At 39.9% G+C, this 25,829-nt stretch overlaps 1 protein-coding gene across 1 annotated transcript in view; it reads left to right on the plus strand.

The window, feature by feature from the left end:
• The window catches only part of TSPAN9 (tetraspanin 9), a 170,287-nt gene that overhangs the window by 73,895 nt on the left and 70,563 nt on the right, over positions 1 to 25,829 (plus strand). The window contains exon 3 of the mRNA XM_066175355.1: positions 3,763 to 3,842. Within this exon, the coding sequence (XP_066031452.1) occupies positions 3,780 to 3,842 (63 nt within the window). The 5' untranslated portion in view covers positions 3,763 to 3,779. The remainder of the gene's footprint in view (positions 1 to 3,762; positions 3,843 to 25,829) is intronic.

Here is a 25,829-nt window from a genome sequence, read left to right on the forward strand (position 1 = left end):
TTTTCTTGATGTGAAGGCATCACTCAGCAACAAAATTCTGTGATTCAGTAATCAAACATTGATGAAGTACAGAGTGAGCTTTTGAATGTTTTTCATGCCCTGATTACTAAACAGAGGTAAGAGCTGTAGTGAAGCAAAATGTGTTTGTCCTCAGGCTGAGGTTACGCTGTTGAGTGGGACCCTGAAAGGTGCTGTTGCCACGCAGCAACACCTTCTGCTGAAGTCTCAAGTCAGAGGCAGAGTTGAGTGCAGTGGCTGGTCAAAACACAGCTGGACAGACTTCTTACAGCTTTTTCACCATTTGTTTTTTCAGCAAGTAAGCAGCCCCATGTGGTTTATTAACTGAGCTACCTGAGCACTGAGTTAGAGTTGCAGCAGCAGGAAGTGGCTTCTAATCTGTAAAGATGCTCCGTGGCTGCAAATTAAAGTGGCTGAAGGTTACTGAGGCTTGTAAAGTCTCCCTGGTGGCCACAGCATAACCAAAAGAGTGTCATATGTTTTCTTGCTACACAGCAGGAGGAGAGGCTGATCTGGAACCATGTTTTCCCCACTGCTCAGGTCTGGATTTTTAAACTGTCTGTTGACTTTACGTGTGTCTTTGGTTGGGACTGTTCTGAAGTACAAACTGTGCTGTAGACCAGTCATGGAGATCTCTTCATAGAGGGTACATTAGAGGTAATGGTGCAGAAAACCATTATTTTGTAGTATTCAGAGGTAAACATAGAAAACTGGAAAACTTCAATAAGGTCTAATAATGAAAACATGAAAAAAAAGAGGCATAGTTGTTTTGCCTTTTTTTTTTAACCACTAGTAGAAAGTTTCCACTATTTACAAACTATTAGAGTATTTGTGAATTTTTTTTGGTTATTACAGAGTATTCTTTTAATTTTTTTACTTTGAGGAGGGCGGATTAATTATTTTTGTCATGTACTTTCAATGGGAAGGCAAATATTTATATTGCAATAATTTTCACAAGTGCACAGCAATTTTTTTCTGTAGCTAGTCTAAGTCGGTGTAAATTTTATGGCAAACCAAAGGGCACAAAAACTAAAAAGCTAAAAATGCTTTAAAGTACTTGTGTGTTCTCACAATTTTTTGGCTGAGAGCTCAGTATTGTATGACAAGTGAAAACCACTGAAAATGTCTAGCTGCCGCATTGCTTTGGAGTGGTACAACTTCGCACTTCCAGTAAATGAATTTCAAACAGAAGAGTTTTTTCAGTCTTCTAAATCCATACTCAGACATTTGCCTTGTGTTTCAATGTGAGTTATCCTACAGGCTCCAGTATTTGAGGCAGGTACCTGGGTGTGACCTGCAAGTTGCTTCCAGGTTTTTTGCTGAGAACGTTGCTTCTTGATAACTACTTATGGTGAAGTTTGTACGTGCATCGTAGATGTGTACAGAAATGCCAATTCTACTTTGGTCAATGATAATTTATCTTTTTTTACTTGGGTGTTTTGTGTGTAACTTTTTCTGCTGTCACACACAGTGCTGAGCAGTCATCCTGCAGTCATCTTTCTGACAGACACATTTGATGCAGGGAGCTGTGAAATTACTTTTGAAAAGCAAAGTGAACAAACATTGTTAATATGGGTTTGGACCTGCCTGTTGTTCAAATCTTATTTTAGAGCAGAGAAGGTGAGAGAGAGATATTACACATTCAGGTACTGGATATTTCATGTACTTTGTTGGTGGAGAGGTCTTATAGCAGAAAAAGCCTGTCAAGAAAGGTACAGCACTGCTTCAGAGTGTTGATTTTGATGTTATTACATAAAAATTACAGAATCTTTAGAGGCTTTTGGCCATAGATATATAAGATTGAATAAATGTTATATTTTCTTTTTTCAAAGATACTTGATATAACCATTAACAATGCATTTTAATGAGCATGTGGAGGGGTCAGTTGAAAATTGCATAGAATTTTGCTTTTCCTGGTAGCTGTATTTCCTTCACAGTGGCCTCCTAGTGTGGTTTCTTTCTTTACAGAAAGAAAAGAATAACCTGCATTTTAAATCTGCTGTAGCACTTTGCACCGTTGGTGCTCTGCTTTTGCGCTTATGACAAATTTGACGGATTTGGACGTAGGGGCAGTAGTGACCTCGAGTGTTTCTCTTCCCCCCCTCCAGGCACTAGCATGCGTATGTGCAGGCACACGTGCACGGTGCCCACCCTGTTTCGGAGTCCTAGCAGGCATGTTGCACTCCTCTGTGGAAAAGAAATGTGGCATTTGGGTCAGTGTTTCTAGTTCACAGACGACCTGTGATGTAAGATGGCTTATTGCTGTACGCAACAAGAATCTCTGATGTGCTTGTTAAATAGCATGTAAATAGCTGCAGGCTCAGATCCCCTTACATTTCAGGAGTTTTAAGAATTGAATGGTGACCTCATAAGAGGCAGCAGCTCTGCTTTTCCGGTTCTGGTTAAGCATGTCACAGGTGACGGTGTCGCGTTTTGTGCATGTACAGCTGAGATGTGTGCCTAAGCAGTGTATGCTGGGTGCTAGCCTATTCCCACTGCTTGTCCCGTGGGACTTGTTTAAGCCAGAAGAAAATGTAAGTCAGTGTTAATGAGCAGAGAGAGGTTAGCACCTGTCTGTCTAATCCACACTTTTTCCGTATTTCATTGCATCGAAGGAATATCACTGCCTAACGGTTCTAGCGCATCAACAGCTAAACAGTACTTGACATTTAAAGAGATTTTCTGTTGTGCACTTGTATAGTCAAGAGTAATTCTAATCCTATTAAAGATATTATGTCATGGAGGCGTGTCCTGGAGGAGAAGGCTTCTGCTAACTGGCCCGATGGAAAGCAGAGGGGAGGGGCGAGCAGGAGGGCGGATTTATTACTCGATAGTTAGGTCAGGGATTTCTGTGGGAAATGCCCAGTGGTTGCAGTTGCTGATGATTTCACGGCAACAGCAGTGAAACACAGAGTGCGCTCCGGTAGCTGGTTACTGAATGAGACACTGCAAATGGGTGGAAAGAAAAAAGACAGCGTGTGAGAGGGAGTCAGAGAGACACAGAGAGGGAAGCTGAGAGCAAGGAAAGTGCTCCGGCTCGGAGAGTCTCCCAGGTGTACTGCAGAAGCTTTTTGGAAATGGATGCAAGGACCATCTGCTGCCTATAGATTAGAGGACTGTAGACTAGGAGTGCAGAGAAAGAGCTTATGGCTCTTTTTAATAAAAATCAAAGTTCTGCATAACTGATTCATCAAGATAAATCATGAGTATACTCTTGCATGGGATATTAATGTATAAATCCATGCTTCAGACAGACAGAGTACAGCCTACATTGCTATAAAAAATAAACCCAGCAACAATGCAGTGAATAAATTCTGCAGTGATTATCTGATTTATGTACGAAGAAAAAGAGAAGCAAAACACAGACAGCTCTTAGCGCACTGTGGCGTTTGCAAGGCACTGCATTTAATGCTGAGAGATGCTATACATTAAATCTGACAACTGTGAAAAGAGAGATCATGGAGAAGTCAAGTAGTGAGGATTCTTCAATTCACCGGAGTCCATCTTTGGATAGCAAAGACTCAGATTTTGCTAAACCTTCTACCTCAGGGAGGCAATTTGGTCGAGGTTTTACTGCAGGAGCTTTCTATGGTACAACTGGATCACGCACACAGAGCCACACTGGGGTCGGAACCGGGACCGGCGCTGGGACTGGAACTGGCGTAAAAAGTGAAAAATACAGTGCACCCAAAGGCAGCAAATACGTGGTCTTTTACCTGGATCTATCCTTTGTTTTCCTTTTAGAATTTAAGAAGTGCAACATGGCAAGAGGCTGCCTGTGTTGTTTGAAATACATGATGTTCCTTTTCAATTTAATATTTTGGGTGAGTACTGCCTTTTCAGTTGCCTTCATCTGTTAGTGTATCCTGTACTGCTGCATTATGTGTCTAGTGCATCTTTGAAGCAGTACAGTAAGTTCTCTCCTCCCCTCCCTCTCTCTCTTACCTGCTTGGAATATTTTCAGTGTTAAACTTGTGTCTCTTGGGAAATGCACATGCTTTCCATATCTTTATTGCTACCTGGTGACTGTAGTTTGGCTTATAATTGCTCGGACTTGCTATTCTATTGTGCTTTGAACTGGGTTATCTAAGAAAGGGCAAAATTGTTGCCCTTTAAGGAAGACCAGAATTATTGTAGCATTAAAATCCTGCAGTGGCTGGAATGCTGAATTCTGTTGTAATACTTGTTTTGCAAAAAGCTGAAGGTTAATTTTTAAAGTATATTTTCATTGTCACCATAAATCTCATTTGCTTTGGGTAAACTGCATTTGACAAACTGCTTTTTCATTTGAAGGAAGTTCTGTCCCATTTCTCCAGTTAAAAATAGTAAATCATGTATGTTCTAGCCTCTTAAAGTCTCAGCATAAATGTAAAATGCCTGGAATGGTGAATTAATCTGAATTCAGTTTCAGCTGCAATTGTACACATTGGTGTGTGAAGTTGCAGACTTGTGCTTGCTTCTCAGGGATCAAAATTGATTTTCCTCCATCAGCCAAGAAGCATGAGGAGGTGTAACAATGAATGTTTCAGCCAGCAAGTTAAAAGCGTAATGGCTACTTTGAGCAAAGTATTGTCACATACAAGGGAGGGAGGAAAAGTTAAGTCATCTGCCAGCTAGGCATCCTTCAGTACAGTATTTTTCAGGAAATCACAGGCTAATTGAAGTACTGAATATTCATGAATATAACCCAATATGAAATGGTTTGCTTTGTTTGAAATCAAAGGTCACTGCTTTCCTGGTGGTTACAAAGCTTGGGCACGTGAACAAAACCATTCATGGTTGTGATCCAGAAACATACAGTAAGCTTCTTAAATAAATGAAAACACCACCCCAAGATTTATTTTGGAAAAAGGGGCATTAGCAGTCTAGTTCAAATAGCTACCTCTGGTGTACAGATATCATTGTTCAAATTAGGAGCCTTACTAGCAGGTTCTCTGTTTATCTTGACCCACTTACTGAAATAACCTCTAAGAGCAAGAGTTAATGGGAGATTTGGTACAGTGTTGAACCGCTCACGCAACAGTGAGCTTTTATCACTAATAGACTGAAATCCTACAATTACTGAACTCGTGGGCACCTTACTGAAATAGAAAGATAGAACTGATTACTGAAGAACATCTGATCAAAGTTCACTTACAGTTTTAATTTTATTTTTTTTTCTGTACACATACCCTACTAGAAAGTTGCCATAAATATTTTTGGAATAAATCATTTTAAGCACACCATATTTACATCACACTGGCTAGTTGACTCAATGCTGCATTACTCTGACACCTTGAACTATTTTTTTTTTTAACATCTGTATGTGGTGACTAGTTTTAGAAAAGCTTTTATCTGGTCTCAATACTTGTGTCCTCTGTGATCTGTTATGTAGGTGTCTCTTACTCCTCACCTCCTTGGATGCAACATCTTTCTTTGATTTTTTTTCTTCTTCCCAAGCAGCAATTTTCTTGACTTTGCATCAGACCTTCAAAGTCCATTTTTTCCATCCCTTGAACTTACAAGAACATTTCAGACTTCATCTGTGTGCTCATCTCTGTCTGCTCAGCTCCCACTGGACTTCTGTACAAACACATTGGTGCTTAGGTTAAAACTAGCCTACCATCTGGAACAGTTCTCTAGTGTCCTGTGCTTCTTCAGTTCTTACTCTTAACTCTTAATCCCCTTCACATTCTCCTTACCATGTCTTTTGTTGTGAGGCTTATATCACTTTTCTTTCTGTTACTAAACTTTATCACCACATCTCTGTCCAATATTCTAAAAATGCCTTTTTTTGGGTGCGTGAACTATACTATTTGGAATGAGAATAATGCTCTGGCCTGGTGAATCTGAGAGATTATTGAAAAAATGTTAAATGCAAGATATCAGGTACTTTTCAAAGTAGTTTACAATGGACATGTGATCCTTTAGCCTGGTTTAAATTGCTCGGAAGTCCCCCCTTCTTCACTGTAACTGTCTTATACTCAATTTTGCAAGCCAGAATGATGTTCCTGTGCATTCTTCCTGTTTTCCTGTTGTTTTTTTTGTTTGTTTGTTTTAGTTTTAGTTTTTGTTTTTGTTTTTTTTTTTGACTGGGCAATTTTATTGTTTGAGACATTCAGATGAATAACATTATTCTTTGACTCATGGAAATGCAGCTAGAATGAAGCATACTACACTACCTGTGTTCTGTAGTTTGCCGCATCTGGCTTCATGCCTGGAACCTACACTAGTTCCACCATGACTGTCTGAGAGGTGGTGAATGTTTGGCTCTGTATGTGCTCCTTGCTGATGCTGTGCACTTGCAGCATCTCTCAGTCCTGCCCTGAACTCGCCTGGTAGCCCAGCACTGGACTGTCCCCACAGCTCTGCCAGTGCCCTCTGCTCCTGCCCTGCCCTGAAGCACTCCCTGCTATTTCAGTCCTATCTTTCTTCTTAACCTGCTTTTTCCATTCCCAAGTTTGCCTGTTCTCACTGCTTCCTTCTGAATTTCTGTTAGGAAACCCAAGTCCAAAAACATTAAGCTGTGGCCTGCTCTTGAGCAGTGACTGTCATCTTTCATAATGAAAGGTGATTCATTTTTAAAAAAAGAAGCTTCATTTTTAAACATGAAATTTCCTGAACTGTAATTTTAAGCAGAATGAGGCTCCTGGTCTTCAGAGATGAGGAGACCACTGCCACACTGTTACCATGTAAAATGGTGCTCATGAGATGCTTCCTCTGAAAATGAACACAGTAGGTGCCCTTTGGCATCCCAGCATGCTGGGCATGATGGTCTGGAATGATTTCTTAGTGTTGGCTCAGAGGAGAATGTTCTTCTGTAGAAAAAGAGGAATCTTTTTCCATTATTTCTTCTTGAAGCAGAGAAATGGGGCCTAATCTGTGCCTCAGGGGCCAATGGGCTCTACTACTCTTTCAGCCTTGCAGCTAACTCATACAACTCATAGATTTGATCACTACTTATATGTGAATATTATATATTACACATATTATTTTTATATACATTGTATTTTACTTATTTTAATGTGTATCCACAGATACTTGCACACAATTCTATGTTTTAAACTGATGGAGAAGTGCAGTAGTCAGTGGATTCTCTCTGCACTTCGTAGCCAACAAGCTGTTGCTGTGATAACTGCAACCAAGAGTTGTAGCAAAAATTCAGTGTCTGTGAATTCAATTCATGACAAAATACGGCTTTTGAAAATTACTAGCATGTGTATCAGTTAACCTGATAGGATCACCTACCAGTTGTACAAAGCGAATTTGTCTAAGTGGGGCCTAGCAGTAAGTTGGAACAGAAGGTGTTTCTCCACTGAATTACTGAGAGCTTCAGGTATTTCTCTGTGTCCCTCTGATTCTTAACAGTTGTTCATGGCCATCTGGCATTGCTTTCTTTCAGAGATTAGGAAAGTCTGAGCTGAGGGTTAAGGAAGCTTATAGTATTTAATTGTGTGGCTAGGATGATGATTTACACTGAATTCATCCTAAGTGCATAATAAGTTTTGCGAAGGGACTGGATGGACAACTACAAATGTTAATTGATTTAGTTTGCCTTCAAGAATGTTTACGTGCAAACATGCGGAGATTGCAAAGTAGCTGATATTGCTCTGCCGGAGAAATAAAGTATTGATTTTTGGTTCTACAGATAGCAGCTAAATTGTCAAAGAAGGTAATCACTAAATATAAAAACATTAGAGTATATGTCTTTGTATGGGAGATTTCACTTCGTAGTTATTAAAGAAAAGGATTACAATAATTATTTTTACGAAATATATCAGAAAATATTACTGGTTATAAAAAGGTTCTATGAAGCATGAATTTTTTAAAAAAATTCACTCATGAAATGAGAATTTCATATGGTCTTAAATGGGAAATTTTGAAATGACTGGCATAAGTTACCAAAAATTCACTAGAGAACTTTGCAAGCAGTCAATGGTCATAGTTACATTTTGTCTTGTTCTATTAATTTAACTTAGGTTAATGAGTCTGCATACAGTGAAGCATTCATAATAGACGTCTTGATAGTTTTTACTATTGCTTAATTTTAATATAAAATGCATTTTACTAGGAGCTATATGGCAAGATTATTAAGTCTGATCTTCTGTGTTTCCAGAAGAACTAAAGAAAAGCTAAGCATAGTCAGGAAAATCCTTAATGGGGTTTATTTGTTAAACGTGTTTAATTTTAAATGACTAAAAAAATCTGATAAGCATAATACCGGTGTATGTATTAATGTTATAGTTAAAAGCAGAAGTTTTAAGCTTAAGTTATAATTTATCTAATTTAAGTGAAGTCAACTATACAAATTCAATTATTTAATATTTACTTACAAAGTAAATTTTGTACTAGTATTTTCCTTTTACTGAAACGTAAGTTTAGAAGAGAAAAACATGAGCTGGAAACTTGCTGGTCCAGCTGGTGCAGCAGAAAGTCAAATACAGCAAATTTTTCCCTGATGGTCTGTAATTACGATAATGGATAAAGGCTGTTGCTCCTGGAGAATATTTTTTCTGCATTAATTATTTGTGCAATTTAATCTTATAGCAGGAGTAATTAATATTTTTTTTTCTGTAGATTAAAACCAATATTGTGCATTTATCAATGAGCAGAAAGACAGCAGTACAGCAGCCATGCAGGTCATTTTTACTAAAGTCTCAGATCATACTAAAAGAGAGGGAGCGTGTCCATTCTCTGGGTCTGGCTGCTGTCAAAGCTCTTGGTGTGGTAAAGCAGCTAACAACTTTAGAATGATTTGCATAAGGTAACCCATACTTATTTATGCCAAACTGGGATAAATAATATAGTGCACTGTTTAGTTTGAAGTACAAAGTTTTAATGCCTAACTGAACCTGTTGGACAAACAGCTAAATCATGTGAAGAGACTTTGTCCCTACAAATAACTGAAAATTAATCTCTGAGATTTAAAAGGGGTGGACAGTTTGTCCCTTAAATCAGAACAAAATTGCTAATGACAAACAGCTTTGGAAAGGACACACATTAAATTTCTCTCTCTTTTGTTGCCCTCCCGCTGGCTGCATTATCTGATATTCCCATTTTCTTACACAGGGGATAATGACAAGGAGAGACAGTGAGTGACCCTGGGATGCTTGTCTCTTGACATAATAGTGATATTTACTTCTGTTGTATTTTCACTCTAATGATGTAAGTGTGGTGACAGTTGCGGTACAATCCTGTGAAAATAAGGCTATCCAAAACCAACCAACCAACCAAAAGCAAACAGAAAAATCCCAAACAAGCAAACCTTCCCCCAACAAAAAAAAACCAACAAAAACCAAAAACCCTCCAAACAAACAAACAAACAAAACTCCAGAAAACAAACAAACAACCCCCTAAAAACACCACAAAGAAAACCCCAACAAAAAAACCCCCACATTAAAACTCAAGAGAAACCAGCAAGACAGTGAATTCAGGAAAAGCTAATGTTTTTAGTGACATTAGCAGGAGAATTCTTTATTTTTCTGATAGGGACTTGAGAAGCTGCGAAAAGATCCCAGCTATTAGTCTTAGTTTCCTCTCCAAATGGTATAGCACTGCTGGTGTCCCTATGGAAACATGCACCTCGGTGGGGGAGAACTATTAGATAAATGTTTTAGCATGACAATGTTTTGGCTGGGAGGAGAAGGAAAGGTAATATTGAGTTCAAACAGTGTGGTGTCCTAATGAATGTGTGGTAAATGAAGTCCATTTGTAACCAGCATGATAACATTACAGCTTAATATTAAAACATTATTGGAGATCTGAGACTAGTTTTAATTTAAAATATTGAGATTTGTTTGAGAGCTGAGTTACACTGGTTAATCTGGGTGGTGAGGGCCTCATACCTCATTTTAGAGTCTAAGCTGTTTGAACTTGATAGGCAAGACATGAGTTACAGCATTTCTGCAGTGTTCCTCTCACTAACTACTCTTTGCTAACACTATGTTTTATTTAGGTTGTTTTGGAGGTTTTTTTTAGGTGTGGGGGATTTTTAAATTATTTTGGTTTTCCCTCAGTGTGGAAGTGTTTTAATTCTAGCTGTAGGTAGGTGTGAGAGCCATTTGTGTCTGTTATTTTGGATAAACAACGAGTTGATTCATCACTCAAGCAGACTTGTTGTACACAACTGTTGTAATGTGGCCTGTTGGACAGTTTGTTCATTTGTGCATGAGGAGGTTTATGGTCATTGAAGGTGAGAAGTGCAGTAAGGATTTCCAGCTGGAAAACAAATTCCTCCCCTCCAGTTCTCTCCCTGCACCCTTGTACTCCCAAAGTTAAATCTCTCTTTAAAATATATGACTCAGGTTCTGTTCCTTACATCCTTTGAGGACAGGAGGATGACATTAAACAAATCTATGCGTGACATTAAACTAATTTCTTTAGCCTTCTATGTCTCAACTCCCCTAGCTTTAAAAACAAGAATGTATCAAATTTCCATAAAGTGATGACTTATTGTCAGTTTTGAATAAGGGTAATAACTGTGATGTTTCCCACTTAATTCTGCACTCCTAGACTCATTTCAGTAAGCCACTTGGTAGGGCCTTGGTTAGCAGGGTCCCTTTTCATCTGCTCCTGCCATCCCCCAGGTAAGTAGGTCTGCAAGAGGCCCATCCAAAGGGGCATAATCTTTCTCAAGTGAGTAGAGGATGAGCTTGTAACTCCATTATCTGGCTGTCCAAGGAGGCATCTAATTTGTTTATTTAAACACTGCTGACACAGAACGAGACCCGGGTAGAAAAGATGGGAGGATGCATTCTGGTTTCTGGAAAGTAAGTGTGGTTTATTAGGGTTTTGCTGTACGCATATTTGAGATGTTCCTAATGGGTAGCAAGGCCACCATAGATATTATGGAATACTCTGTGTTTATAATATGTAGTTACCCAGCCTTTCAGCAACTTAGGAAAACTGTTAACAAAAGGAAGAATTCTGCTGTTTGTGTTGGGTTTTTTCTTAAATATCTTGCAGAAATAAATGAACCACACTTCCCAAACAAAGGGAAGGGACCTTATATGCCTGAACGTGTGTTATTAGACAGTGAATGTTTGCTGAACCTATTGGGGACTTCTCACATAAAACTTAATAGTTTTAATACCACTTTGTAGAAATGACTGCAGACACTGAAGTGAAAGCCATTTCAGAACTTTCTGACACAAATTAGCTTTAAATCAACTCAGATCTCCATTTAGCTCGGTCCCTTGCTGCTTAGGAGCAACTTAAATTGCTGAATTTATTCAGCAGAGATAATTGAACTTCCTTCCAGTTGTTTGGAAATTTGACTGGAATGATTGTTCTTTCCTGCTGCCTTTATTGAGCTGGGCCAAAGTTCACATAGCTATCCAAACCTTCTTCATTTAACTACTGCATCCAGTAGCAGGGATTGTGGATATTCATGGGACTTGCTGCTGGTTTGAAGTTTAGAAGTCATCTACAGCTCATCTTCAGTACTGTCTCTTGAAACTTGGCACCCTGGCCAGTAGCTTTACCACTGCTCAGGTAACCCAGCTGGGGCTGGGGCTCCACAGGGTTACAGAACACCCAGTCACTGTTTGTTGTTATCCTTAATCAAGTCACAGACATGGCCCTACAGTCTTAGTAAGCATCCCAAAGCCATCTTTAGGTGTTTGGTTATGCAGTTAACATGCTGGGTCTCTTCTCTCTCACCCAGAACCTCTGTACTGTCTGGGAACAGAGCTGATGGCTGCCCCTTGGAAAGGGGTGGAAGCTGAAGCACGGGAAGACTAGTTTGCCGTTTCTTTTATTTCTTTCTTTGCTTCCTCATGTTTGCTATGTTTTTGTTGTTAAATGTAGGAGAATCAAATCTGAATTATTTTCAGAATCAAAATAATTAGTAATGTTTAAAAATATTGCTTGTTTTAGTAGGGAAAGAACTCTCTATCCATGGATTCTGTTGAATCTGCTTGGTCCTCATTTCAAGCTCCTTTTGCTAGTCCTGTCTTCTGACTTGGGAATTAAAACCCCTTGTTAGTGTTTCTAGTCAATGCAGCAGGGGTAATTTTGAAAATACATTAAACTAGTCTCTACATGTCTTTCTTCCCATATAATACTGGCAAATCATGAAGCATCAGAGACTGAATTTGTCTCTTTTTTATTTCTTTTGTGGATTTCCCCATACTTTTGTTTTATGTGCATTCTGGTACAATTTGTACTGCTGTAGGTACAAATTATAGGTCTGTAGTAGAAAATGATCACATTATAGTCGATTCTTAAAAGTGTATGACATGTATTGAGAGTTGCTGCAAGGAATAAAAACCAGCAGAAACTGGTATGCTAATCATCTGTTACAGAATTATTAATTTCTAACACTGTATTGAGTTGTGACTGGTAAGTACTTTCTTTTTACTAAAATAAGCAGGGTTTAATGTTTTAAATTTTTTTTTATGATAAAGAAGACTGAGGCAAGACAGTAATGGGCTGTGGATGAAGATAAGATTATGAACAGATGACTGTAGGCTGTAGGGTTCATCAGCTTAACAAATTACCAGTCATTAAGAGAGATGCATTAGTTGCTTATGTGCACATTTCTACCATGTTGTGGATGTGCTGCAAAGCACGTTAACTTAAACCATGCAGTTTATTCTGCAAACAATGTATGGAATGGTTAACAGTGGAGGCAGTTAACTGGGAGTAATTCCGTATATAGTCACGTCTCTGTAACACAGCGTACAGTCACTGAGGCTAAAATGATGCAAAAATGAAACAGAGGCATAAGAATTTGCAGCGTACTATTCAATCAAGTTTCCTCAGTTTGCTATCTTAAAGAACTGGAATTTACTAGAAGGGCTGCTTCTGTATCAGAGGTTGTTCTTTTAGTCTTCTTTAATTGATGTATTATGCACACTTTGTTTTAAATGGTGCTGCTGAATACTTATATTTTGCTAGTAGCTGTGTCACTGCTGAGATTGTGGATTCTTCACAAGACTCTTTTCTTCTTCTGTATTGTCTTGGAGAGTTTCCAATTGGTTATGCTCTTAAGCAGGTAAAAGAGGTGTCTATGAATAGATTGTAATTCAGAAATGTAAACATCTCTTTTGGTCTCATTTCATGGTAGTTTTAAACTGAATTGATGGTTAAGAATCTTATTATCCTTTACTTCTGTGCCCGTCCCCCACTTTTTACCTTTCATCAAGCCATTGCTCTGTTCCAAAGTTTCCCTTTTTCTTTTGCAGTGTCCTCTGGATGCAGAGACACAGTTAAATTAGAAAAAAATAAACTTCATGTTCTCAATTGCTCTTTCCTTAGAGTTTCATTTGCCCCATCTTCTCCATTTTCACTGCTTTAAGGAATTGATATTACATCTGTTGCCATAATCCCAGAGTGCCTTAGGACCACTTAATGTATTTATCCTCCTGACACCCTGTAAGTATGGGCCGTGCTTTTATCCTCCTGGTACAGATGGAAAGCTGAGACACCAAAACAAAGAGAATGTCTGCATTAGAGCACAGGATAGAGGGCTGAGAGCCATTAGAGACCAGAGCTAGCAAGTTGTCATGGTTTAACCCCAGCCACCAGCTCAGCACCACACAGCCGCTTGCTCATTTCCCCACCCCTTCTACCCCTGTGGGATGGGGTGGAGAATCACAAGAAAGGTAAGTGGGTTGAGGTAAAAGCAGTTTAATAATAGAAATAAGATATAGTAATAACAATAACTATACAATGGTAACTGTAATAAAAAGGGAGATAACAAAGAGAGAGATATAAATTACATCCCCAGCCCTCCATGTACAATACATGCACTGACTGATGCTCAGCCCATCCCTGAGCAGCGATTGATGGGTCCTGGTTGACTCCCTGCAGTTTATGTACTGAGTGTGACATTCTATAGTATGGAATATCCCTTTGGCCAGTCCTTCCCATGCTCCTTCCCAGCTTCTGCACCTCCTCGCTGGCAGAGCATGAGACCCTGAAGAGTCCTTGACTCAGGGTAAGCTCTGCTCAGCAGCAGGTGAGAGGCACTGGCACAGATTGCCCAGGGAAGTTGTGGATTCCCCATCCCTCGAGATTTTCAAGGCCAGGTTGGATGGGGCTTGGAGCAACTGGTCTAGTGGAAGGTTCTGTGCCCATGGCAGTGTGATTGGAATGAGATGATCTTTACAGTCCCTTCCAACCCAAGGCATTCTGTGATTCTGTGTTATCAATGTTATTTTTACACCAAATCCAAAACACAGCACTGTACCAGCTACTAGGAAGAAAACTAACTCCATCCCAGCCAAAACCAGGACAGAAGTCCACATGCAGCAGACTTCAGCATGGAGAGGCTTGTGTTGAGATCTGCATGGCAGTGCCCATGAGCTCAGAAATCCTGCTGATCACTTCCCTCAAGCTTGGGTGTCTGCAGCAGTCCTCCTGCACTTTCCTTGCCAGATTAGCTGAAATCTGTCTGTATCCATGGTGTAGATGTGTCCTTCTCAGAGACTTGTACAAAGTTAAACTGAAATTGAATCTGGATCCCTGAAGTCCCTGGTAAGTGTCTTAAGCAACCGACCATCTGTTATGGGCCATGTGCCTTGGGAGAGACTTCAGAGCCAAGCCACCTCAGAACTCCACATGCTTGTGCAGCAAAAAACTCCTTACAGTTTTGTCTGCAGGCACAAAACTCTTAACAGGTTTGGGACTGGTACAGGATCCTTTTACTTGCCTGTGTACTCCAGAGGTCTGGCATCATGCCACTGACATCCAGAAGTACCTAGCGGAGTGGAAGTTTACTCATGACACAGCATAAACCCTAAACCTCCCCAGCACCTGCAACGTGTCAAGGAGTAAACTGGGGGTCTCATCTTGAGACTGTCATCCAAGGGATGACAATCAAGGTGAAGACTTGGCTGTGTGGTATCTCTATTGATTTCATAGTAATATTTTTTTTATTACTCCAAACCAGCAAATAAAGTATATTTCATAAGGAATAAATTACCCAACCTTGGATTTAACACTTACGGAAGGTAGAGTTGTTGCATGGCTGGCTATAGGATTTCTTCCTGCGTTCCGTAGCCCCTCAAGCCACACGTTAGTCTTTTACTGCCTAAGCGATGTCTGTACTAACAGCTTTTTCAGCATGTAGAATGTAGAGAGGCCTGTCAGGTGGGATCTTTCTTTGTGGTCTCAGCATCTGGGAGGATGTTGGGATGTCTTTCAGTGCAACGCTGGTTTTGTGTCTTACAGGATGCAGTCTGAAATGCAGATTGCTGGAGTTAGATTTGCTCCCAGATTGTTCTTTTTGTGTTTGTTTAGGCATTTTTTAGATGTTATCTTCTCTCTTAATAGAACATGCCTGTGGAGGTGGCTATGATGTACGATCTTGATGTGATAGAGCTATCTGTTACTTTGTCAGGTTGAAATCCCCTTTACTTTGGAAATTTGAGTTTGTCTTTCTTCTTTTAGGTAGAAGTGGAACCTGATTGCTGGATTTTGTTCTTGTTTTGTCTCTTAGTCTGTTCATCCATTTACACCTTAATTGAAATAAATAGTTGTTGTGCTTCATGATTTAGTAGGTATTAGTGGTAAGGTTCACCTTATTAGTGGTAGCATTTCCATGGTTATGTTTTGAGTATTTAAATTCATGATCCAAATAAACCGTAGTGGAGTTACAATTTAATACTACCATGTTTGACTTCTGGTGTATTGATTTATATCCCATTCATTAGGCTAAAATGCAAAATTGGATATACTGGATCAGACCAAAAGTTTGTGTATCTTGTCTTTTAAAGTATATGTAAAAAATGCTTAATAGAGACTAAGGGAATTGAATGAATTCATGGAACTCCTTTCAGCCATTTATCCAAAATTCTCTGGCAGAAAATCTACTTGTTTAATTAAATATTCTGTGAAAGGGCACTTCCTTTAAGGTCTTGTGCTTGCTGATTTCAAAAGATGCTGGCAGTTATTCTGAAAAACAGTGAACCATCCTCCATTTGTCTTGTCATTACTATTTTTTTATTTTTACATTATTACTGGAATGGAAAGAAAAATCAGAAAAAATCTAATTTAAAATGAGTTTACAGCAAAAGTAGTATTTAGCAGGGCATATAGCATAACATATGTTCGGATCATGGAATCATAGAAAAGACTCTAGGTTGGTAGGAACCTCTAGAGAACATCTGGTCCAGCCTTCTGTTGAAGGGAAATCCTTAGTTTGTGTTACCCAGGGCCCTGTCAAGCTCTGCACTGAGTATTTATAGCAACAGAAATGCCACCGTTTCTCTTGGTAATCTATTCCAATGTTTGTTTTCAATTAGTTCAGTTTGTTTTCACTTTTTCTTATAGCCATGCCAAAATTTTCTGTGAAGCAACCTGCATTCAATATTTTTCTTGGTGGAACAGTGCAGGATGGTGTTCAGTTTCTTGAGCTGGGATGACCAAGCCTGGATACAGTAGTCCAAGTGTGGTCTGACAAGTGCTGGATAGAGTGGAATAGTCACATCTCATGATCTGCGGGACACAGCCTTGCCAATGCTGCCTGAGGCTGTATTTAAATGCTTACACTAGGCGTAGCTTTTAGCATCAAGTTTAGAGCAGCAGCATGCACAACGGTCTGGATAGAGTTCCGTGAGATGGAGAAGCTCTGTTGTGAGGACAGAAAGAATTTCTTCCTCACTTCTGAGAATTTGCACTCATATTACATCTCTGCAATTAGATACTCATCCTTTTATTGTTTTTCCCTCTGGACTGCCTTCCCTGGCAGCCTCCCCTGAAGTACACTTCAGCTAAACCACTTCTCCTTCTCTGAGCTATTCAGCAATTTTTGTAGCCCATCGTGCAGCTCTGTCCCTGTGGGTCATGCTCTGTTATAAGCTCCATTCAGCTTGAAGGTGCAGTTGGCACAAGTGCTGACAAGAAGAGAAACATTGATCTTATCACTCCTCCATCCAAGTGGCCGCAGTGTGTGATCGTGTTCTCTGGTGCACTGTATTGATTTTATGCGTTGCTATATGTGTTACATGGCTTCACTGTATTATCAGAACTGCTGACTGCTTTTTTCTTGTTCCGTGTTTGTGGTCTGTTTAGGGTTCCTGCAGCCCAGCTAGTGCTTGTATTCTCTGTTGTGTTCCTTCTCATTACAGAGTGTGTATCTCAGAATAATGAGATTTTAGGAGTTCATGATCTTTACCAGTAGGGTAGGGAATGGGGCAGGTTAATGGTTGTGGGGTTTTGTTTGGGTTTTTTAAAAAAACCAAACAGCTATTTTTTTGGTGCATTCTCATGAGTGACATTTTTAAAAATGATACTTTATATTTTAGGCTTATATTGAGGGAGTCTGAGCAACAGCTCAACCTTGAAAGCAATATGCTTGTATGAAAAATAGTCTGTAAAAATAGTGTTGGTTTTTTAAAAAATGTTTTATTGAAGTGCAGACTGCATGACAGCTCTGAGTGTTTCCAAACAGCGTATCTGTTCTGACATGTGTCCTAGTTTTAGACCTTTTCCAAGTTCATGAATGCCTTTTTTCAGAGGGCTGTATTAAAGCCCAGCAGTATTTCTTTCAGGATACTTCATCTTGCTTGTCCTCCCAGAACTAGCTGGGATCAAGCATGTTTCCACACAGTTCTGGAATGTCCGAGAATGCAGGTTTCTCACTTAAAAGCTTCTGCAGCTGTGTGTGAGCAGTAATAAATGGTTGACACAAGCCTCTGGGGACAGCTTTAAATGGGTGAACTGTTCCCTGTTCCAGCCGTCTCGGGGATTTTTTCCCCACTGGTTGGATGCTGTGCTATGAGCCTGACCCAATCCTTAGTGACAGCTTGTCTGGCTGATTAATGCAGACTCCAGAGAATAGCTCTTTGCTCTCTGATTGATTCATTTTACCAATAGAACTCACATTCCTGTAGTGTGAATAATAAACAAGTGATTTAATGAGTACTCCCCAACCTATTCCAATGACATATCCTGATTGAAGCAGCACATGCTTTTGGAAAGCTGAAATACTCCCTGTATGTTACATGCTGAAGATCCACCGAATTATATACTTCTCCCATAAATCCAAATTAGAAAGTTAAGGATTAATTTTCTTCTGTGCTGTGCCATTAGACACATTATCAGAAATGTCACTGATGTTTAAATTGTTACTTCCTTCTAATTTTTCTGGTTTGTAACCAGTGATTTTTTTTTTTCCTCTGTGCTTCCCACCATGAAATGTGTTTCTCATGAAACTATTATTTCTTTGCAGCATTCTCCCCCCCCCCTTTTTTTTTTTAATTTAAACTCAGAAGGTGACATGCAAAAAGTAGGATAAAATTTGTTCTTCCTCAAGGCTGTCCTTATTCCCTGCATCCCTGATGGTGGTGTCCCACCTCATTCTTTGGTTCTGTGTATAACTCCTTGAAGGAATTTGCTCTCCCAGTTCCTGTATCTTGGGAAACTCTCAGGAACACAGAAACCGACAGCATTACAGCACTCCAGGAGGATTGGGGAGAGGAGTCAGAGCACTGGAAAGAAGGAAGAATTTCTTGTTTGTTTCTGGGTGATTTCTGTTTCCTTATTATTCAAGAACTTTTACTACTGTAATTAGGACATCCTTACTCTGGATCTACAGCGAGTTCTCCAACAAACATATTCAAGAGAGATGTGCAGGAAATGAATGTGGAAGGAGTGAAACAACACTACTGCTTACTTGTGGGAATATAGACATAGAAGTATTTTTGCCTTCTTAAACCTTTGCTGTGTGCTTCATAAAGAAGTATGAAGGGAAAATGAGAGGATTAAAGCATCCTTAATCTCTTCCTCTGTATTCCCATAGTCTCTTTCCTCCTTTCTTTCTTTTGCTGGGATCCACAGCACACAATTTGTTTCTGCCCAATGTTCAGATGTACACCTACTGATCTGTTCTCCATGCCCAGCCTTGCTGGTACTGATATCATACCTGCTCTTTTGTGGTTCAGAACTTGAGTAACTGAGTGGGGAAGCAAAGATCCTGATGAGGTTGTGATCAGGTTTCTGAGGAATAACAGCTGCTGGCTTACTTGCTTTCTTTCCCAGCCTCCACCAGAGAAAGCTGAGAGGGTTCATTTGCACTTGCGTGAGGCACCGCTTTTATAAATCTGATAGCACTGTGCCTGCATGCATACAGTTCTCTGACATGACTTCACATTTTTGAGTGGATGATTGAGAGATGTTTTTCTGTTTTCTGTTGAAAGAAGCTCAGCACCTTCTAAAGAAACTTTTTTCTGTCCTCAACTTACTGCTATAAAAGGTTCTAGGAGTTGTAATTACAATACTGCTTTAATGACAGTCTCTGGCCTAATTTTTTGCTTCATAGCAGCTTGGGGGAGAGAGGGAGGCTTCTTTCTTTATTGTTTCTGCCCTGTAGTGTCTCCTGCTTCTGTCTGTTCTTTCGAGACCGCAACCTGATGTGACATTCATTTCAGCAGTGGTTCTTTTTGCTGCAGCATCAGTGCAGATTTATGTCTGGCCATTGACGCAATGTATTTTATGGGTAGTCAGCTCAAGGTTTTCTGTGTTATAGGATGTGTTGTGGGCAGGTTTAGCAAAAAAAATGTTCAAACCCAATAGCATGAAAAGGAAAAACAGGCTTACTGAATTTTGTCTGCCTAAGATTATATAGACTGTATAGATTTGAGATCTGTCTTAGGGCTGAAATGAGCACTCCCTTGCTGAAACAAAAGGCAGTGTAAAGATTCAGGAGCATATGCTTGAAAGGAAAAACTGTGGGAGCACAAGAGTTTGCCACAGAGACATGAAAGTGTCATCACTGTGCTGGATGGACCCTAAATTATTTTTTCTCTGAAGGACTATTAATCTAGAAGTGGTTAAGAAACCCTGATAGAGAGCATAACATTACATGGGGATTGAGTTTGAGGTTGTTCTAATGATAAGTCACAGCTCAGCTCCTTGACATGGAGCAGAGGCAGCCTTTTGCCTGGACTCCAGGAAGGAGAAGGAAGAAGAGGTTACAAATACTTTCGGTTCTCCAGGGTGAGACAGTGAGCTCTGGAGAAAGACTGAGTACTCTTGGTCATGAATTGGAATTGGTTTGGAGTTCTTGACAATAGTTGAGCCCATTAAAAATGCCTTTTTAATAGACTAATGTTTTCAGTAAAGTTTTCATTTTGTAGCACTTCTGCAAGCTCTTGGAAAAATCAAGCCTTGATCTATAGTCCTATCTGAAATCAATTTTTTGAAAATTACACCTGAACCATCAGTTGCAAAAAACCGCAACAAAATGGGCAACCAAAAAACCCAACAATTTCAAGTGAAGTGCTGAACTTGAGCATCATAATCAAAAGTAGGATTTTTGAAAGGTTTCATCACTGACTGGGCTTTGCTGCTGCTGAAGTAAGCCCTCTGAAGGAAGAATATTGATGGCCAGTGTTCAAACTAAGTGCTTGGTACTCTGTTCAGTGAGTGGCCAGATGCTACTGCCTGAGGACTTGTTGAGCTTGCTCTCAACAGCTTGTGACAGAATCCTTTGTGTCAGGAAAACTCCATTGTCTTTCCAGTCCCATGGACAGGAGTTATCTTGCTTAATTATCTACCTGTCTATGCTTAGACGAATGCTATGGAGGTGTGTGCTATGGATGCTGTACCTGAGAGATTCCCCAAAAGCTCCCTTTGAAGCTGATAGATTATGGCTAAACTCATGAGGGAGGTGCTGCAGATCAGACAGGTAAACGTGTTTATAAGAGCTTCTGCATTGCTACTTTGTAGATGACTTAAGCAAAGTGTGATGGATCTCAGCTTGAATATTCAGTTTAGCATTGCTGTGCATGAATTAGGACGATGGTCTTTCCATTTGCAGACTCATAGGGCACATGGGATTGTTTTAGCATTTTTTACTGTTTTAGGTTTTTTTCTTTCTGTTGTTTCTTGTTTCTGTGAATAGAGTTGTCTGTCATGCAATGGGAGACTTAATTTAAAATGTCCTTGGCATTGAGCAAAAATTGTTACCTTAATGTAGTTGCTCTTAAGTCACCTGACTCCTTGTTATCTCTGTTTAAGGTATTAATTAGGAAGAGAGTTTTAAAAGCTGTTTTCAAGGCCTAGTCACTCAAATATGGCAATGGAGATAGAAAATACATTTCAGCTGACAAATGACATGAGCTTTTATTTAACAGTTTTTATTCAAAGGTACTGAATTGGGAAGACCTGCTTAAATGAGCCCATTCTTCTACCTTCAGAATAGTGGGGTTTTGTAAAAGAGATTCCTGCTCATTTTGGACTGATACGCCCATGTGATGCCATGGCAAAAGCATAAAGAGTTCTGTTTATTCATGACTTCATGGGGACTTTCCACAGTGAGTGCAAGCCAACAGCACAGGAACACTGCCATAGCTACCACTGAACTGGAGCCTTGAGGCAATTTCTTTACAGAGCTTTCTTTTAATAGATTTGCTCACAAAAAGATGCCTGGTGATGCTGCCTTCCAAATAGGTTTGGCATACACTAGCAGAGCATGAAAGCGTCTTATCTCTGCTGCAGATGAAAAACCTTGTAGTTTTTTGTTTTCCTAAGAAAAAAACTGGGGGGCAAAAGTGAGAAGAGCCCAAGGATCTGGCAGATACTGTGTTTACTTTTCGGCTATGTGCAATTCACTTTTTACTGCTGCCTTTCATGAGCATAACTCAATAAATACATCAAATCAAGACTCATGAATGTTGCAGGCAGAATGGGAGCTTCAGACAAAATGTATTAAAGAAGCCCTCCTGTTGAGTCACAAGGTGCAGAAAGGATCCTCCTGCTTTCTAAACTCCTTCTCAAAGATGAGTCTCAGTGCAGCTGGAATCAATCTTGGCCCCAGACTCTGCCAGCAGTTTATCTCTAAAGGATTATATAGGTGTAATTGAAGGCTTATAGAACTTTGTCCTGCAGGATTAAGGATGGCAACCCAAATCTCTCTCTCTCTCCCTTTCTCTATCTAGATATAAAATAAATTATTTATTTAAACTTACTATGATAATTATAATGATCAGACTAAAAGACCTTAATCAGGAGAGGTAGCTGTAAGTACTAATATAATGTACTATTTTTGGAACAATATTCAAGCAACTATATTAAAGCTAGCAAAATCAATTATTAAGTGGAGATTGATGTTACTCACTTGTGCTGATGACTGTGGGGAAATCTCTTTTGCTCAGCCTTGAGGAGTAACCTTGAGGAGCATCCCCACTCAAGGGAGGAATTTCCACACAAACACTTGGAGAAGGGGCATGTTAAAACACTCCACAGTTAAAAAGTGGGAATGGATTTTTATAGTATAAAGTGACTGACTGTCAGTCCTATGTCTCCAGGCCAGCTGTGCCAGCTCAGCATCTTTATTTAAGTTGTAAGTAGTATCACTTCTTGGATCCTTTACCAGGTACTTCATCAGGTATTTTTTTCTTCCTCAAAATGTTTGACTTTGGGGCTGATGAATCTAGCTGGTTTCAGCATTCTTCAACACCAAAACCAGCATGGCATCCCTTTCTCCATTCACCACTGATAGCTTTGCAACAATTAAAATGTTCAGGCTGGTTTTCCCCCACTCTAAGCAAAGAATCCTGCTACAATGAGAAGCCTAATACTTCCCAGTGCTCCTGACAGGGAAACCAACAAAAATCCAAGGCAAAGATAGGGACAAGGGGTGTTAAGACACCTTCTTCAAATGTCAAAGCCTTTTATTAAGGATTACAAAGCACCTGAGGCACCTGAGGGTTTGTCTGTCTTAACAGGGCCATGCAAGAGGATGTGTCAGACCTGAGATCAGCACCTCTTTTCTACTCAGGCCCCCTGTCTGCTCTAGATCATCTCTCTGCGTTTTTGCCCTTGTTTGTTTTTTCATGTAGTTGTAATGACCTCTGATGTGGCAAGCAGATGAGATGACATTTTATTAGCTACGCTGTATGTCGTCCAAGAGCTGTATAAAAGCAATACTTAATGAAGCCATTTGTATCTTGTAGGTGTCCAGCTCTCCCAACCCTATGAGACATGCATTAAATTTCTCAGCAGTGGAGTGCCACAGGCTACATACCTCTTATTTAGGAGAGCTCTGGGGAAGGGGATTTCTATGAGTAATTCAGGAGAGTGAGGTGACACAGCTCCTTACAGGTCCGTGTACTTAGTCACTGCATGAGGCCAACCTGGGAATGTGGTCAAATAGGGCTGGCCCATGAGTGTTACCTGCAGTCCCTGTGTGGCTCAAATGTTCTAAGTTGGCCACCTGTGATGCACGAAGTCACATCTATTGATTTTATTGACTGAGGTAACTTGGAGAGCTTTTAACTTTTTGTCCTTTTAGTGCTTCTCCAGCCTAGAAATAGATCTGCAGGTTTCACAGAAACAGTGGCTTTGTTAAGTCAATGAGACCCTGCACAGTAGAGCAGAACTTGCCTGCGAAAATACTGCTGTTAGTGAAAGTGTGACAGAAGAAAATAGCTCAGTTTGTCTCTAAAACCCAGGGCCGATACCTCAGGATTCAGAGTCAGCAGAAAAAACACCACATAAAACTGTGTTTGAAAACTGCAAACCAAACATGACTGATGCAGAAAAAATTGAGATGTAATGTAACACTGGACCTCCCTACTGCTTTTTGACATTGACTTTTGGAAACGAGCCATGCTCAATGCAAAACACTGGGGAGTATGAGTGGTTTAAATTTTTGATGCTCAGGACAGAAAATCTATTTGCTTGAAATGGAAAATAGAGCTTCCTGTAAGAGGGATTGTGTGTCATCATAGGCATGAGAAATAATTTTGTCTTGATAATTATAATTTTCTATCTAGTAGTCAGATCCGGCACTAGAAAATACCTGCTTTTTACTGACGTGCAGTTGAGTTTTTGCTAGGCTCGTGGGAAGTTTGAAGTAAGTGAAAAATTGATAGAGGAGCTGCAGAGACTAAAAAAACCTATCTTAAACCCTGGTACATAGTATGTACCTGCCAGCCAAGAAATTAGTCCTGGGAGGATGCTTTAACTTGTATTATTCTATCTGTCTCTGTGACTCTGCTATTCCTCCTGGGACCCTGCAGGTAGCCTAGCGTGGAGCATGGTGGGGCTCTGCCTGCGCTGTTATATGCAGAAGTACCATCTCAGGGACACCACTCAGTAACTGAGGTTCTGCTTGATGAGATTCTGAATTAAAAAACAGTAAAAGGTGCTCCCAGCAGCTGAGAATTTGTGATCTGAAGTGGGAAATACTTCTGCATATATATTTACAGATGGTGTTAGAGGGTGATTTATGGAAGAACTAAAAATTGAGCCTGTATCTGCAGAGGTTTGATTAAAGGTTCTGTCTGCAAGGCTGTTCTTCCTCCCCTTAGGACCTCTAGATGATGATGGTCTTTCTCATGTATTACAAATCTTTTGAGTCAGTAATTCTACAGACACTGTCAGTAGTCCACAAGGTCTCCTTTCTGGGTGACACTGAATCCAAAATGATCTGTAGCATCGGTGGGAAGGTAATGACTCTTGAAAAATGTATGTCTGTGTTGGCCCTCTGGCTTTTCCAACTGGAGAGGAGGAGAGGAACTGCAGGAAGGGGAAGCAGTAAATCTGTGTCTTTACAGAAAGCAGAATTTGTGATTATTGTGTTCTGTAATTATGGTAGAACAGTTGATTGTAAATGTTGATTTCACTTGAAATGAGAAAAACACTTGAAAGGTGAAGGGAATATAAATTACACTTAGTGAATCCTTCCAGAAGACTTAATCAGATCTTCAGAACTTCATGTGCTGATTACTAGGGTCTGTCCTGACCCTCAAACTTGGCGTTCTCAACCTTTGTGAATGGTGTCTTTGACTGTCTTTTAGGAATCTGTAATCCAACCCCTCCACTCAGCCCCAGTGTAGACATTTACTGTATTTTTTATTCTCCTGGCTGCTGTTTATCATTAAACAAAACACATACTCATCAGAAAAAGTGAGCCAGAGCTGTCGTATTCTTGGAGGATTGCTAATGAGAATAGAGTTTTTAATTACAGTGGATCATTACCACATGTAAACTGACCATCTGTTAGAGGAGAGTACTTGTGAAGGAGAGAAAAAGGACATAGTGTGTACCTTTCAGTGAAGATGCTGCTCACTGATAAAATATTAATAGATGTTAGCCAGGAGGGCTTTGGAAGTTTCATCCTGTTGCTCTTAATAACTGAATTGTCCTTATGGAAGGAAGTTACCCTCTGCATTCTTCCCAATGATGTGTGCTGTCCAAGCTGACCCAAGTCCTCATGCTGAAGCCTGGCACTTTGTTCAGTTCATGCAGTTTTTTCACTTTAATGACCATTTTGTTAGAGGTTCTTAGGCCAGGGTGGAGGACTTACCTTTCTGCCTTTATGCTCCATGGGCCTTTATGCAATTGGTGTCACTGGAAGGAAGTCTTGAGAAACCACAAATTCTCAAAGCAAATGCACTGAGTTTTGTGCAGTGAATTTCACAGATGATGTAACATGAGGCTGTCATGCACACATGTGGTCTTCAAAAGGGATGAAGACTGCAGAAATGAAGAGTGAATGCTCAGCAAGCATTTCATCTGGAAAGCAATCCAAAAAGGCAGATTGCCACGATTTTAATAAAATATTTGTTAGCATTATCATTAGTGTTTTTAAGAAATAAAATTAAATTATTGGATTAATTTAGTGATGTGTGGAAATATCAACAAGATTATGTGTCTGTGTGAAGATTCCGTCTGCAGTGGTGTACTCGTTATAAGATGTTGCTCTAAGAGAAGTTAAGACCTTTCTTTCTTGCACTGATAGTAATGCAGGAGTGATGGAAGGTAAAACTTTGCTTCATCATTTGAGCGTTTCCTCACTGAAGTAAAGGCATTCCTCTGAGAACACTGATTCTCCATGCCTGGCATGATGCTGCAGTGAATAGCTTCTCTGCTTCACT

Source organism: Chamaea fasciata, unplaced genomic scaffold (assembly GCF_029207755.1).
Source record: "Chamaea fasciata isolate MVZ Bird 193981 ecotype frontalis unplaced genomic scaffold, bChaFas1.0.hap1 SCAF_2, whole genome shotgun sequence".
In the NCBI taxonomy this organism is placed as follows: Eukaryota; Metazoa; Chordata; class Aves; order Passeriformes; family Sylviidae; genus Chamaea; species Chamaea fasciata.